Source organism: Telopea speciosissima, chromosome 2, assembly GCF_018873765.1.
Source record: "Telopea speciosissima isolate NSW1024214 ecotype Mountain lineage chromosome 2, Tspe_v1, whole genome shotgun sequence".
NCBI classification, from domain to species: domain Eukaryota; kingdom Viridiplantae; phylum Streptophyta; class Magnoliopsida; order Proteales; family Proteaceae; genus Telopea; species Telopea speciosissima.
The window spans coordinates 73724931-73741465 of record NC_057917.1 but is presented as its reverse complement, the minus strand read 5'-3'; the positions used below and the strand labels follow the sequence as shown (position 1 = coordinate 73741465).

The 16535-nt window shown below is 40.5% G+C and overlaps 1 protein-coding gene across 2 annotated transcripts; it reads right to left on the bottom strand.

Annotated features, from left to right (window-relative positions):
- Positions 1 to 1020: 1020 nt before the first annotated feature.
- On the bottom strand, positions 1021 to 5828 carry LOC122652910. Of its 2 annotated transcripts, XM_043846792.1 has the most exons (4): positions 5718 to 5828; positions 4164 to 4661; positions 1137 to 1680; positions 1021 to 1066 (listed from the first exon to the last, which is right to left on the bottom strand). In XM_043846792.1, exons 1-3 carry the CDS (start codon positions 5791 to 5793, stop codon positions 1151 to 1153), a joined length of 1104 nt encoding a protein of 367 aa, XP_043702727.1. In that variant the 5' UTR covers positions 5794 to 5828; the 3' UTR covers positions 1021 to 1066; positions 1137 to 1150. The 2 variants fall into 2 exon arrangements, with proteins under 2 accessions (XP_043702727.1, XP_043702726.1); XM_043846791.1 differs by lacking the exon at positions 1021 to 1066 and having other exon boundaries at positions 1131 to 1680.
- Positions 5829 to 16535: the final 10707 nt, after the last annotated feature.

The following is a 16535-nucleotide window of genomic DNA, read 5'->3' as shown; positions in this document are numbered from 1 at the left end:
TTCAATGAAAGGGTGATGCCAATACAATTTTTTATTAATGTGTTTCTCTCACCAAAAGAGAATTCATTTGACTTGCACAAATGGCTAATATGATCAACCTGGCCTGGCAATCTGAAGGTGTCCACCAATTTATACAATTATTTATTTCCTGAAACCCATTGTTTTGGTAAAATGGCTTTTGTGACTTTGTACTTTTATCCAATCACATCCCACATTGCAACTCATGTTGTTAGGTATTTTGTCGATGCACAAAAAGCTTCAGAGCTCATAGAATACGATAATTCAAGCTCTTTAACCTATCTTATATTATGCTAATCCAATCTAATGCTCATACATACTAAAGTGGCTCTCATTAGGCACATAATAGACCACTATGCTTCCGTAGTGGTTGTTCTTGGTGACTTTCACTTTAGGCAATTCTTACTCTGTCAGAAGATAGTCCTTTACTTAGATAGTTCTTTTTCTATTCGAGCCCGTGACAAGGTAACTAGCTCAGATACCAAATGTTAAATGCCTAATCGATATACCAAAAACTCCAGAGCTGATGAAACGCGTTAAATCAAACCTTTTAACCTATTCCATACTAGACTGGCCCAATCTAACTCCCATTCACTAAAGTAGACCCCATTTGACACATAACACATGTCAGCCATTAATGAACTCTGTAAAGCAAATTCAAATCTCTATTTCAATAATGGCCCGGATCAGGTATTGAAAGCTTGAAGTAAACCCCAAAAGCTTGGTGGTCCAGCTAGTACTAGTTGACTTGAAGGCATGACCAATGTGCCAAACACTATTATACCAAAAAAAAAGAAAGAAAAAACGCACTTAAATTTCAAATTCTATTTAATTTCCTTCTTTATTCTTCCATATTAAGCTACATAATCACTTAAAATTAAAAATAAACATCACAGCTAAGTACTTTCCATATTAGTATACACTTTACCCATTTAAATATATCAACTCAAAACTGACATGAAGATGATGATGCATCATACACGTTCAGACTTTAGAGTTATAGGAGTAAGAAGCCCTCTTCTCTCTCTCTCTCTCTCTCGCTCTCTCCCTCTACTTTGTCTCTCTCTCTCTCTCTTGCTTCAAAAGAACATTATAGGACTAGTAACCATGCACTCTACATATCTTACTTTGCTCAGCTACGTCGAGGGCTGCGAACGCTGAGCAGCTTCACGTCATCGATGACAGGTCCGCAAAGTGATGCATCGCTCTTCATGGTGTAATAGGTGCTGAAGAACACCACCCGGGTTCGTGTAGACACCGCCGTGAACCTTAGAACCGCTCGCTTCGAACCTCCTTTCCCCTGTGATTCGTACGGCACTTTAAGGCTGGCTCTTCCGGCGTAAGCCTCCACAATCATGGACCCTTGGCAGGCGTTGCTCGCGTCTCCTACTGCGAATGTTAGGGAGTAGACTTTGCCTGGGACGGTTCGAGCCACCTGTGCGATGGCACTCTCTTTTCCGGCCACGAGCTCCACCGCACGCTTCCCTTGCGGCACGGCGAAGTGGTGTGAGTCTATGTAGTTCACGGCTTTAAGCGATTCCACCATCCACCCTGGCAGTGGAGAGTGGTCGTCTTCGATGTTTGGTGGGACCAAGACTCCCCAAGTTGTGTTTGGTATCACGTATGGTCCTTCTTCAAAATCCCCATTCTTCAGTAGATTCTCTGTAATATTAATAAGAAAAACCAAACACACCATTTTGTCAATTGAAATGTCATAACATTATTGAAGGATCTAACCCAAAAGCTCTTTATCAAAAAAATCTAACCCAAAAGCTTGAACTACACACACAAGGTCCAAATCAGACAGATTTACCCCTAATTTTCATTAAAAATAACTTTTTATTTATTATTTTAATACGAATCACTCTTGGATCAGGGATCGGGGGTTGATGCAAATACGGATCAGGCAATTCCATCTAGGGGTGCAAGTTTGGTCCTGTCAACCCAAACCCGCCCTGAGCTCAAGCAAGGCCTGGGCCCTGGGCTGAGATATTTGGCCCCGAGGGCGGGTCAGGCTAGGGTTGAGCCCTCAGGCTGAGCCTGGCCCGACCCAACCTGATCCGACACTGTTTTAAGTTATACTATAAAATATATATTGATATAATATATATTTTATAAATTTTAAACATCACCCATATTTTGTTATATAATATAGAAAAAATTACTTGGACACCCCCTGTACTATAGTCATTTTGTTTAGTCTCCCCAACGTTTGAAACAATTATTTAAACACCCCCTGTAATATACCATTTCTTTCAAGTAAGTCAAGTCCGTTAGTTTAGTGATGATGTCATCGGTTAAATTTTTTGTAATGCCTAAACTACCCTTAAAGGACAGTGAAATGACCCTTTTACCCTCTTCCTCCTCCTTACAACCCCCCGATTTCATATTCAAACCCTAACAGATTTAAGAAAAAAATTCCTTTTTCTTAAACAAATTTCAAATCAAAATAACCCAAAACCCTTAATCGATTTCAGATTCAAATCCTAATAAATCTCTTTCATGGCCAATTCAGATAAAAAAATAAAAAAATAAATTTGAGATACCGCTGCCCTGTTGCCCAGAAAACAATCAGCGACATCTTCTTCCTCCTTTTTTTGTTTTTTTTTTCATGTGCACACATATTTTCTGTTGGATATTCGAAGACCCAGATCTCAGCCATCATACAGCCAATAGGACTGAGATTTGGAGGGCTGTTCCTGCCCCATTCAAGAAGCACTCGACCTACCTTTGAAGGCCTGTTGAACATAGATCTATTAGATCTGGAATTTTCTGATGGGATTCATATCGGCTCTCACTGGTTTTAGGATTGTCTCTGCTGCAATCTCAAGCTGCAACTTCTCTGCAAGAATTCTTTTGATTAGGCCCATATTCAAAGAATTTATTCTTTCTCTAGAGAGCTCCAGTCGAACCAGGTTAAAGGTCTATTTGGCTGGCTGGTTTAAGCCCTAGTTTAAACCTTCTAATTCTGATTCTCTTCCTGTTCTGGTGGGAAACCAGTGATATAGTAAGGAAGCTCCCAGTCCTCCCATTTCCTGGACTGCCCAGGTGGAAGTGGGGTTCTATTGAAGAGGTAACCGTTGGGTTGCTCTTGGTGACCTGGGCTCCACCTACTCACACCTTCTCTGCCTCCTCTCTTATGCAGCGATGAGCAGCGAAGCCTTTCGAAGATGACATGTTCGTTGAAATTTCTCTACCACTTCGCAGTTGAAGACATAGCAAGAGAGAAGAGATTGGAGAAGCGTAATGCGAGCTTTGTATGGTCAATTTGTCTGGGAGACAGATCTTCTACTGTTTCCAAATAAAAACAGGGGTGATTTAGAGAGATTGATTATTGCTGTTAATCGATCTCTCTACTGTTTCTTTGGATTTGCAATTTTGCATAATCTTTTGGGGTTTGGCGAAGAGAGTGAGAGAAAGATTCTGCCGTCGTCGTGACGAAAACAATAGTTGGGGTTTTTTTTTAATGGCCGGCGATAGGATATTCTAAGATGTTTGCAATAAGAAGGGTAATTTGGTAATTTATCCACTGTTTTCTTTTGATTTGGTGATCAGGGTAGAAGGGTAATTTGGTAATTTATCCACTATTTTCTTTAAATAGATGATAGGGATAGAAGAAGGGTAATTTGGTAATTTACTCACTATTTTCTTTTGCATAGGTGATAAGGATAAAATGGATATTTCCATTTAAACACTAACAGTAGACTAACATCATCAGGTTTCAAGGGGTGTCAACTAATCAACTAATTGTTTCAAACGTTGGTAATCGTACGCAAAATGGCCATAGTACTGGGGGTGTCTAAGTTATTTTTCCTATAATATATTATATGTGAAGATAATAAGTAATATAATACATTTTATTATAATGCTATTTTACGTAAAATTGATAATTTTCTCTTCGATCCAGTCTAGCCCATGCATTTCTTTCCCTCCTCATGATTAGGGCCAATCAAGGTCAGCCCGACCCAAACCTAAGGGTGGGTCAAGGTTAAATTTTTCAGATCCTGAATCAGGATCGGGTCGAGCCTGACCCCAACTAAGGGGACTCAAAATTGGACTAGGATTTATAAACCAATACGGATTGAAATTTTGATCTTATGATACCATGTTGAAGTATTCAACACAAAAGCTTAATTAATACTTACTGTTGGTGGCCCTAGGAGGATACAAGGTCCGCATGGCAATGGCATCGATGAGGGGTCCACAGGCAGCGTCGTCCTCCACTCCTGGGTTATGGATAAGAATCTCAACCTCTGGATAATCGGCCTGGAACGCCCATGCATAGGAATCCCATCCGCTGCTGCTGTACAGAGTTTGCATAGGTAGCACACCGGAGTCCGGTGCTACAGACACGTTGAGCTGTTCCTCTTGGGCGCACGTACGAGCTGCACTGAAAGTGATGGAGTAATACATCCCATTGGTCACCTTCACCTTCTGTTTAATTGACGCTTCATTCCCTAACCTCACCGCATGGGCTCCCTCCGGTACCACCAGAAGCATGTCTCCCTGCTTCTGGCCCGACTTAATATATTCCACGTAACCCGATAACTCCCAGTTTGGAATCCCGTGTCGGTCAGTCACCACCGTCCCCTTCTGCTGCGAAGAATTTGGCCCTTTCTCGAAGTCTCCGTTTGGTAATAATCCTGCATAACAGGGGGTTCAAATGAAAAAGATATAATTATTAAGGACCATTGGAAAAATTCGGAAAATAAGAATACATGGGGGCATTAAGGACAATTCACTCAACCAGGCAGAGATAATTTTGTGCGAAGTAGATGGCAGAGACATGTGGATAACAAAGTACGCCTCCCTAGGTATTATGGACCACGCAATGATGGTACAAAGCTTGTCAATTAGGGTTAAGTGGATGATCGATGGTGAGCATATTTTATTATTTACCTTAATCCTACGAGAAAGTCAGAATGAGACAAGATTGCCTCTTTTCGAATCTCTTTTACTGCTCCCCAAACAACCGAGCACATGAAAAGTAAATGAGAACGGATACACGCAAGCAATATTAAATGCTTTAATGACACATTTACCCTTCACAAAATTCAAATTGATTACCAGAAATTCCATCTGGCCAAGTGAAACTCAAGGGTGCAAGAGTCATCCACCTCTCTATGTCTGTCACAAAGGACACAAACTCTGTACCAGCGTAGGGTAGCTTTACTCCCTCAGTTTTTATATAATATTATATTTTTCTCTAAATGACCAAAAAACTCCCCTCAACGTGCAAGGTCTTTTACATTGCAGTAAGGGTAATTAAGTCATTTGAATGGACGGGAATAATGGAATTTAGGAGTCAGATTCAAAATTTTTGAAACACCTTTTTCACCAGGAAGAGATACAAGACAGATTCGAGAAATCGAACGTTTACACGTGGACAAGCTGGTAACCCTCGGATCTCATGATTAAGTAACTAATGGATCCTACTTTGACGGTGGATGACTGGTTCAAAACTAAGCACAATCCCTGTATTATACCTAACCGAACAAAGAACGACGGAAATAAGAATCCTCGACAAATCGGAAAGTTAAAGATATACTGAGTTTCCGGCAGTTTATAATGCATTCACCAACCATAGATCTAAAGAAAATGAGAAAGAAGAAAGGAGAAACTCCATCACAGTTCCTACTACTCGAACGAAGCTGGAAGAAAACGAAAGTAATAAGGGAAAATAGTAAGAGCTAACTTACCATCGGTGAAGGCTAAGGAGACGTAGCAAGTAGCAAACAGTAGCACCGACAGAAGCTTCATGGCGAGCATTTCCATTACAGATTCAGACTTCAGAGCACGAGAAGAGGAAAAAACAACCAAACACCGCGGGGTATGATGCTTCGAAGTAGGAGGGGGCTCTGTGCATAGGCTTTTATCCATGTCAGTTTCCAAGAGTTTCCCCAGAGTTTTAAAAAATCACAACAATGCCACTGGTTTCGGTAATAACCGACTATAAGTCTATAACGCACCAATTAATATTAAATTCGGAACGACACACTAGGATTTCTCGAGTAGAGCGAGCTTTCTTCAGTTTTTATTTCCTTCTGTTTGGTTTGCACCCAAACGAAGATTTCCTTTGGTTGGATTTTTCTTTTTGAGAAAGACAAAAGCTGCCCAATTCACATGGTTTTCTCTCTCCACGTCTAAATCCATGACACCTCTCTCCGTGCAAGACTTTCGGCTGGTTGTCGTGGGAGGGTATTTCTGTTAATTCACCTACACAGATCCAGATTTCTTTAACGACAATAATCACTTTGTGTTTTTTTAAATGAGAATCACCCTTCTTAAAATGTAATTTAAATTTTGATTTATTACTGCTTAAGGTTAACAATTCAACCCGACATGTTACAAACATACAATTGTATTTACCGAAAAAAAATTACAGTTTACCCTTGAAGTAAACATATAAAGAGAAGGGGATCACTGCCATGGTGTGTGGCTCCTGGACTAGGGTGGGAGCATCCAACAAGGTGGGTCTTTTCATTTAACGAGGGTGAGGCGGTCATTTTATCAGATGGATGCAGACGCCCAAATTAAAATCTAAAGGATTGAGTTTTCCTTAAGCCATGATGAAGGGGAAGAATTCCTTGGTTGTGGCTTTTGGATGGGCGGGAGATGATATCGTGCAATAAGGGAGGTTATTATCAACTTTATCTATAGTTTTCCTACACTACGGGTATAAGAAAACTTTCTCCAAATCTAAATCTGCGATTGGGTACAAGTCCAAATTTATTATTGTCCCATGGGAGTATTAATTGTATAAGATATGATTTATGTTGCATTGAGAAAAAAAAAATGAATCTTATAGAGTCCGTTTGGTTGCAAGGGAAATTAAAAGAAAGGAAAACAAAATTTTATACGTCTGGATCAACTCCCTATACATGAAGTCTTTATGTATGGATTCATGACGACGTGTCATTTTGCTTCCACAAATGCCATGCCATCAACTTGCCTATATGAAGAATTGTTACTCTTTACTCATGGGAGCTGATCTGATCTCAAATTTTACAAACTTAAATTAAAACTTGCCATCATTAACCCCCCATGATTATGTCACAAACTCCAAACCATTCCATGTTTGGTTATTAAATTCATCATACTTAGTGCCTTATATGTTAAATAGGAAAAACTTCCCTATGTTGCGAGAGTGTAATTTCCTCCCATAGTTTTTTTTAATTTTTTATTAACATTGTCTCTCTTCTACTTTAAATATGTGAATCACATATGAATAATATCTTTTTCAAGACAACTGTACATCAATCAAGGAACGAGTTTACATGAAGTCGTTACTACATATCAATCAAGACAACCATTGGTGAGACGTACATATTTATTCCCACACTTGCACCACACCCTTTCTCTTGTTCTCACCCCAATTTTGTACCCAACATTGTTGGAGAAAATAGTGAATTATTCCTTATTCCATTTAAAAAAAGAATACTTACAAGAAATGTGTTTAAAAAAAATTCAGATTCAAGAAAGAAATAGAATCACTTGAACTTGACTGGATTAATTTCATGTATTTTTAAATCCTTAAGAAGAAAAATATAAATATTAAGGAGAACATGTGCATTTTAGATTATTGTATATGAAGAAAGTTTTCTTTTACTATAAGGAACCGTTCAACCATGCATCAATGGTCATAAATATCTGTCTCTAATAAGAAATGATCGAAGATATAAGGAAAACTCGATCCTATATTAAACTTGCACAAACAATGTTTGTGTTTGTTTTATTTCATTTCTGTTTTGAATTTTGATTGGTAATTATATACATTATTGATGTTCCACTTCCACCAAATGCAGTGGCAAAATAAGAAAGAGAATATATTCAAATAGGTAAGATTCCTTGTACATGTGTTGGAAGATTTGGGAATAGTTATCCTCGAAAGTTGTGAATATATTTCTTTAATCCAAAGTATAATTTAAGTCAATAGCTAATTGTGAATTAAGCGAATGAAGGCTTGCAGTTGCAGGAGTGTGTAAGGATGAAAATGAAATCAATTGGGTCAACTCGGTCCCCAACTCAACTGAGCCACACTTGCCGTTTCGCCGGAGTTGCCGGACCTCCCCCACCCCCTTCACACGTGCCAAGAGAAAAGCTAATTACCTATAAAACCTTCCATAGGATCACACCTTGGCATTATTAGCCATTTGGCAAGTCAGAGAAGTCAATTCACATTTATACAGGTGTAGTGAGTAGTGACCCTTGAGACTTGAGAGTATACTGTAGAGGTGTCAATTGACCGGGCTTAATCTGTCCCCACTAAGGTTGCAATACGGTCGGATTCATCACCCTCTCAGGTTCAGCCCTAATTGGTCCTAATTGAATTGGACCAGATTGCCCTTGACCTTAGTTTACAATTCAAGGCCAGGCTGATCTTAATTGGCTTTGATTGACCCTAATACTTCCAAGAATTATGCTAATTCATAGTTAGAATTATCAAAATCTCAAGTCAATTCATACGACCATTGGAAAATAGATATACATAAATTCATTTGTCTCATATCAAACATACTCAATACATGCTTAAGAACACAATAATTCATAAGTAGAACATCTAATCCTAAAACAGGACCGAGCTAGGGCAAGTTGGGGTTAATCTGAGGCCTCAACCCTCGAGCTTGAAAAATCCAATTCTAACCCACCCTCAAGGTTGAAAATACCAACACATACCCTCTTAAGGCTAAGGGAGGGGTCCAAGAGTCCCCACTAATTTAAGGCATCACATCATTACCAAACATTAATTAATAAAGCCTCATAGGCTGAATATGAACACATTTCTATTTCGTTGGTCAATTATCAATCCATAATTGGTCTCATAAACATCAGATAATCAGACTTATTGGGTTAATCAGTCTTTAAATGGGTCATAAACAAGCTAATCGGACTATAAACGGTCGATTAGTGTTGCCTGTCAGGCTACAATCAAACACTAAAGATGACCTACCAATAATCGAGCTAAGCCCAACACTTCAATCCATTTTTGATAAATGGATGTTGGGAGATCTAGACATGCCACATGATAAATATAACTCGATATATTGGACTGTTCTTCTTTCAATCATCCAAATTATTTGATCAAGGTTTGACTTCTTTTAGGTGATTTTTGAAATATTATTGAAGAACTCAGATTGTAATAAATATTAGGATCGAGTTTCCCTCCATCCACGGTGAAGAAGGCATCAAGAGGATATTTTTGGAACATATCTAAACCATATGATGGGTTTATGAACCCTTGAGGTGCATCCGTAAAGATTGCTTCATTACGGGTTCGAGTCTAGAAACAGTTTCTCTGTGAAAGCAGGGACAAGGTTGTGTATATTATGATCCTCCCTAGGCCCCACAGTAGTGGGACCTTCGTGCACTAGGTACACCCTTGATGGGTATGTGAACCCTAGGATGGGCAGTGAACCGTCCTCTACGGGTGGAAGAAAACTTTCTCCTAAAGATCGACTCATGATCAAAAGATGATATAAACAACATGTTTACTTTGTTTGGGTTCTAACCAAACTGTTGTGCAACAATATCAACTAATCGATTTTTCAAACTCAGTTCATGGTAGGGTGTTTGTAATAAGGAACTGTAATAAAGATAGATTAAGACAGTGTTTGATATGATTCTTAAAATATATTTTAGGTCAATAATACATTCTAAGATGGTAAAAACAGCAATTTTTAACCTTAAAGTATATTGGTGTAAGAATGAAAATAGAAGGTAAAGAGGGTAAGACTGAAATCTTTGTCTTCTCACAACCAGAGGCTGAACAGTGCATGTCGAAACCATGTGTTGAGGGGACACAAGGGGCACAAGACTAGGAATTCACTCATCAATGGGAGCTTTGTTTGATAAAGACCAAGGGAAACATGCCACGAGGGTGGGCCTAGTTAGGATGATGGGCCCCTCAGGATACTGAGAATCCAGTTGACCTAATTCCCCTAAACCTCTTCATTGGGGGCCATGGGTCTTTATAGGCTTTCGTGAGAGTGGGGGGGGGGGGTGGGGAGGTTGTAGCATGTGGGCCTCTTGGGCTTAATAAAATAAGGGAGGGCCCACCTCAATCTCTGCTTAATCTCATTGGCAGGTGCATGTGGATAACTGTCCTTACGTCCAGAAATCAAGGGCCTTCCTCTCTTAGGACTTCAATCAAGCACTTTTCAATTTAGAACTTTTCCTTGCTCAAAAACAAAGGGCCACCAACCAGTTAAATCTGTGTGTACACTTTGTTCTTAGGTTTTTAATTCTATAGCTTTTGTTTGGATCAGAATCCTTTACAAATAACTCACCCTTTTTAGATGCTTATCTAAGGGTAATCAAGGGTGTCAATTTTGGACCTGAGTCATTAATCGATCAGAATAGATTCATTAATAATTAGAATCGATCCACTTAATATTTTATTGGTCCGGTTCTAGATCTACTGGTTCCAGTTTAAATCCAGTCAATTTTTTAATTATGATCGCATGTAAAGTGATGGAGGAGTATTTTCAACATAAAAAATGGGTCTGAATCGGCTGTGTTTTTATTAAAAATTTATTATTCTTATCCGTATCAATCCACCAATACAGGATCAGTTAGGAATCAATATCAATCTTCATTGATAGTAATACAAATCGATACATCCGATACCGATTCCTCAAACCATACCCGGGATTATCATCATTTTACTGGTCACATGGCGACACAATCTGCCTTTCTATTTTTCGTGAAACATAGTAGCGGGACACAGCCAGGAAGTGCCATGTTGCACGCGTCATGACACGCATGCAGAAAGATGTCGACTGATCATTGGCCAAGAACAATGATCCTTATCATAGAAAAGCCCAAAAAGAGCAACGCTAGAGAGAGAGAGAGAGAGAGAGAGACTCCAGAAGCGGCCCGAGTCGACCGACACCAGGCAAGCGGGTAAGATTAAGTCTATAAGGAAAGTTAGCGGGTCGCCGGGTTGTCATAGGTCGAACCGAACCCGGGTTTCAAGGAAAGAGACATGTCAACCAAAGAGACAGAGAGACACACAAGAAAGGTTTGGTGTGCTCTCCGATCATTCTCCCCATGCCGTGTGGGCCTGTCGGGGGTGGTTTCTAAATCTATTTTCAATAATTGAAGGTGTGCTTAAGCCCTGTGTCAAGACCCTCTATTCCAGGCCCACCTGCTTCATTCAGATCTCATTATTTTTAATTAAGATAAAGGAAAGGAAGAGAGACACAACACGATGAGAAACGACCAAGAAAGAGAGAGAGAGAGAGTGTTTTTGTTCAATTAATTTGAGATATTTCTTCCCCAAAAAAAAAAAAAAAAAAGAGATATTGGAGATGGGCCTTATGGGCCATCTACCTCTTCTATTTTGACTAAGGGAAGCCGTACGTTCTCTGCGTGGGACGCAGGGGCCACATCGAACGTGGCAGCACAATGGGCGTGGGATTTCCATTATATATGGGGGCATGATGGTCATTTTGTCACCCACTGTGCATGGGCATGGCCCCTGCGTCCCATGCAGGAAACTTTTTTTCTTTAACTAATTTGTCAATTCAGCAAACCTCAAGGCTTGTGGAGGATTCTGATCTTTGGTATCAATTTTTGTGATTCAGATTTCAGTGCATATTCGGGTACCAATCTCACCATTAAGTTAGGATAAGGCTGAGTTTGTTGTTGTTATTGTTGTATTCGGGTGCCAATCTCACCCGTTGGTTTGGGATTTGCTCTCCCCTTTATTGATGTCGGGGTTATTTTACGGTTATGGGTAATAAGAAGACCAAAAAAAAACGTGAATTATTATTAAGGCTTGAGATCGCTACTTGGTCGCATAGTCTTTATCCTACATCTGAGCCAATGGGGGAGAATGCCTAGGTAGGGGTGAAACAGGGCCAGGTTGGGCCGGAATTTTTAAAACCCTAGTCCAACCTTGAGTACTCTTAGCTCAATCCAAGCCCAATCCGGCCCTAGGGTCAGGCTGAGATATCTCAACCTAGGCCGTGATTAACCCTGATCGATCGGGTTGGGCCTGATTGACCTTGATTTTTGCTAGGACCTGGTTAACCCTGATTGACCAGTCTCATGTGATTGGATATTGGTTTATTTCATACTCGATTGACTATTAAACTTTTCTTTAGGTTAAAAAACTTAGCCCAATCTCAAAATTTTAAATACTTTTATTCAGTAGAAAATTAGCCTTTGTTTTTTTGGGGGTAAACCAATAGATAATTAAATACTAAACAAAAATTACAAAATATAATCAATACATTGTAAAATATAACCTAGCACAAGGTCAGGCTGGGCTGGACTTAGCCTGAGGCCTCAACCCTGACTCGAGGGCCTGAAAATTTCAACCCTAACCAGCCTTCAAGATTGAATAATCCAGGCCCTATCTGGGCACAAGGCAGGCCAGCCAAACTTACAACCTTATGCCTGGGTATCCACCTGTATTTTTATCTGCTCCATTTCCCCAAGTTCCTCTAATAGAGAGGAGTGGACCCCACCCGAACAGTGTGTTCAGGCAGGGGTAGGGTGATCATTTCTGCCCCCTCTATTGGAGGAACTTGGGAAAATGGAGCAGATAAAGGTCTGTATCCACCCAAAGAGCAAGGCATCATATCATGGTGCCCAGTGAGAGGGCGCCACCAAGTAGGAATCTTTTTCCCTTATTATTATTATTAGGGAAAATATCATCCCCCTCCCCTCTAAGTATCCATAATATCAATCCGGTACCCAAGTTTTGAATAATAATAATACCCTCCCCTACTTTTGAAAGATTCTATCAACCGTGCCCATTCTGTTAAAAAATGCTGTTAAGTGATGATATCAACATTAATATATTCATTTAAACCCAAAAATACCCTTATATAGTGTGATATTCCAAGATTACCCTCCCTAATAATAAAATAACTAATTGAAACGAAGAAGAACTTCTTCGTTCGGATTCTCTTCGACGAACCCATGTGATTGAATCTGAGATTCGCCGGCCGAAGACTGTCCCAGATTTACCTGAAAAATTACAGGAAATTTCAGGACAGCTGTTATGATCATGGGTAGATGGGTAATTAGTAGATAAGGGTAGATGGGTAATTTCATTAGATAGGGCTTTATATAGTAAGAGGATCGTTGTAAAGAGCATAAGAAATATATCAAATCTCTCTTTCCTATCTATCTTCTTCTTCTTCTTCAATCCCCCATTCTAGGAGGCTGCCCCCTCGAACTGGCATTTATCCTTTCCCTTATAGCCAATTCCATTGCAGACCGATACGTGTTCGTATCATTGGTGCTTTCATTGAGAGCAATCGGCAACCAACCATGGCCGACGGACTCCGCCTCATCCCATCGTTCACCCATGCTCAAGAATTGAAGGACATTCTGGCCTTGTTGCTTGATTGCAAGAAGAACTGCTTCAAGATGCAAAACAACATAGCAGATCTGCGGCTTAGTTTTGCGGCGATCCATGAGCAATCAAAGAAACTTCAATGTCTGGTACGGGAATCATTCGATGAAGAAAATTCCGATGCCATGGCAGACCCTGAATCTGTGGAGCAAGAAGCCGATTCCAGTGCAGCGAATCCAATTGCATCAGAGATAGTGGCTTCAGAGATTGTTGCATCAGCGCCTTCGAGGCTCCAACAGAAGGTCGATGAGCAGCCAGATCTAGTGATTCCTTTGCCGGTGATAGCCGGAGTAGTCCCTGATTTTGCCATTTCTGTAGGATACGATGTCGTGTTGTTGAAGAATCCCATTAGAGTTCTGCAGCAGTTCGATCTTGTGGAGACTTTGATTTATTCCAAGCTAGAAACACCACCGCACTCCACTCCATTTCGACTCAGCGGCTACAAAAACCTTGTTCGTCTTTTTCTTCAGGAGTTTTGTGCGACAGGGAGAGAGGAGAGCTGGAGACCTCAACCATCACCATCTTCTCCACATTTCCCGTTGCACGATTCGGTCATCAATCCGTCGATTAAGGCCAGTTTGGTGTTCGATAGAGGAAAAATGGAAGTCGGCGTGACGGTGGAGGTGACAAGCATTTGTCAACGATCAAGCGCAACGATCACACTGGTGATCGATCGCGGAACAACAGGGACCAGTTGGTGTTCCATCGCCTCTATTTCCCCTTCCTTCTCTGTTCCCATTGATGACTTTCGATCTGTTTTTTCCCCAACTTCTTCCCCTGTGATCGTAGTGGATGTAGTCCAGGCGCTGAACCGCCACCATATGCTCGTGACTTGGGGAGGGGAGGACTGGAACCCTCGGCCGCCATCACCTCTGTGCATATCCAGCTGTCGTCGTCTCAGCTGTTGGACTAAAGAGGGTCCGAACAATATAGACGCCATGGATTCCATTTTGTCGTCTTTGCTATGGGAATTCATCTTCTCCGACAAAACGAATCTGAACATCACATGGACTGTAGTGCTAGGCCCCCAGTGGTGGATCTCATTCTACATTCTTCAGAATGATGCGTCAACTGGTGCAATGAATGATGCACGGAAACTGTTTGATGAAATGCTAGCAGATATCATTGCAACAGATTCAGTTGAATCTTCTCGGACGCCATTCACAGTGAGCGATCAAGAGCACAGAAGCAACATCGATCCTGGTAGCAATGCTGAATCTCTGCGTGCGGTCTGGCCTCTTCAATCGTGCAGAAAGAAGGACGCCCAAACGAAGAATATGATGTGCCATGGATTCCTTGCTTTTCATGTTCTCAAACGTGTGCATCTCAAGATTTTTATGCAAGGAGATGAAAAAAAAAAGAGAGAGAGAGAGAAAAAGAAGAAGACAAAACTTGTAAGACCGTTCCTCTCACTTCAAAAAATCCAATTGATATTTTTGTGGCACACCTTGATGAGAGGCACATAGGGGGCGGTGGGGTTGTCTTGCCACCTGTCCGTCATTGCGCGTCTAAGCCAGCATTGATAGTTGTTGGGGTTTTCAGCCCTCGAGCCTTGAATTAGTTTTATCAGCCGATGGGGCAAGGCTGAATCGGTCTGGACCCATGCATGGCGTTCTTTCATGGATTGGTTGAAGATGGCGCGACTTCTTGGTGTCAATCCGACTTATTTTGAATGGCTCTTCTTTGTAATGGTTTATTTGGTGTTAGGGAAGCATGCTTGTGGTGTGTTGGTTGTATGCAATTGAACCTTGGGTAATTAGTAGATAAGGGTAGATGGGTAATTTCATTAGATAGGGCTTTATATAGTAAGAGGATCATTGTAAAGAGCATAAGAAATATATCAAATCTCTCCTTCCCTTACAGCCAATATATGCCCACATCCAATCTCTTATGGGACCGATCCCTTTCTAGGTGGGTCCACTCTGCTCCACGACCCTTTCCTGGTGACAGGTAGCCCTTTCCTAGCGGCTCGCACTCTGGCACCAGGTCGTCCCTCCCAAGTAGCCAACCACAAAGGACGGGTCAATGAAAGCGCCAATTGATACGATTGGAAGAACTCACCCTCATAAATCGGTCTACAAGGGGAGGGAACCCAATATCATAGATGCCCACATCCAATCTCTTATGGGACCAATGTGGGACTATTGCACATAACAATGCCAGAACGAATCTGCTGCTGAACGTGACGACACAGAGGAGCTTGGCTGCGATTACAGGTTTAGGGTGATGGCTGAGGCGGCGTTTATAGGTGATTGGGAACGATGTCATTGCTGAGAGCCAAATCGATCCTTGAATCTGATTCACCAATTGAGCTACCAATCTTGGTACCAACAGAGGATTCAATTTGGGACTGGGTTGTAGTGTATAGGAAATTTAAAAAAAAAAAAAAAAGAGGATCGAAGGAGGAGATATGAATTTCTACTGGTCGAAGAAGATTGGAGATGAAGATGAGGGCTTGGAGGATTCAATTTGGGACTGGGTTGTAGTGTATAGGAAATTAAAAAAAAAAAAAAAAAAAAAAAAAGAGGATCGAAGGAGGAGATATGAATTTCTACAAGGTTGAAGAAGATTGGAGATTAAGATGAGGGCTTAGGTTTTCGTTTCATATGGAGAAGGTGGTGGTCTTATAAGATTAGGAGTTTTTTTTTTTTTTTTTTAATTCTCTATAATGGTTTGTAAATTGAATGAAAAGGGTTTATCTTATTGTTGGTTGAAACCTCTGTTTTTTAGGTCACACTTCAGTTTGCTTGAACTATTTATCTTCTTCAGTTTAGTTATGTTTCTTTCCAGATATGATACTAAATATTCCATTAATGATCTCTCTGAAATTTTAAGATTGATTTCAATTTTTTCAAATCTGAAAATACAGAACTATATTCCCTGTTTCTGAGTTTTTCCTGCAACCAACACATTGCACCATTTTCAGTTCTATTAAAATATTATTTTCTGGCCTGAAAATCATCAAGAGAACCAGGGGATTCTGTTGTTGAAATCTCAGCCTTGCTTGATAATGCTTTGAGAAGCTACGATTCTGATTTATCACTGTTCACCGCTCTTGTTATTTCTGAGATCTCTAAAATATTTGACCATACTTATATAGGAAAAAGAATCGGTTCAAAGTAACAAAGCTTTGGAAGACCTCAAACCC

What these genes read in the sequence shown, in the direction of transcription:
- LOC122652910 (XM_043846792.1), bottom strand. Translation starts at nt 5,793, where the DNA reads ATGGAAATGCTCGCCATGAAGCTTCTGTCGGTGCTACTGTTTGCTACT. An exon ending in CTCCTTAGCCTTCACCGATG is followed by an intron (nt 4,662 to 5,717) that starts GTAAGTTAGCTC and finishes CCTGTTATGCAG; the next exon opens with GATTATTACCAAACGGAGAC. An exon ending in TCCTCCTAGGGCCACCAACA is followed by an intron (nt 1,681 to 4,163) that starts GTAAGTATTAAT and finishes TTAATATTACAG; the next exon opens with AGAATCTACTGAAGAATGGG.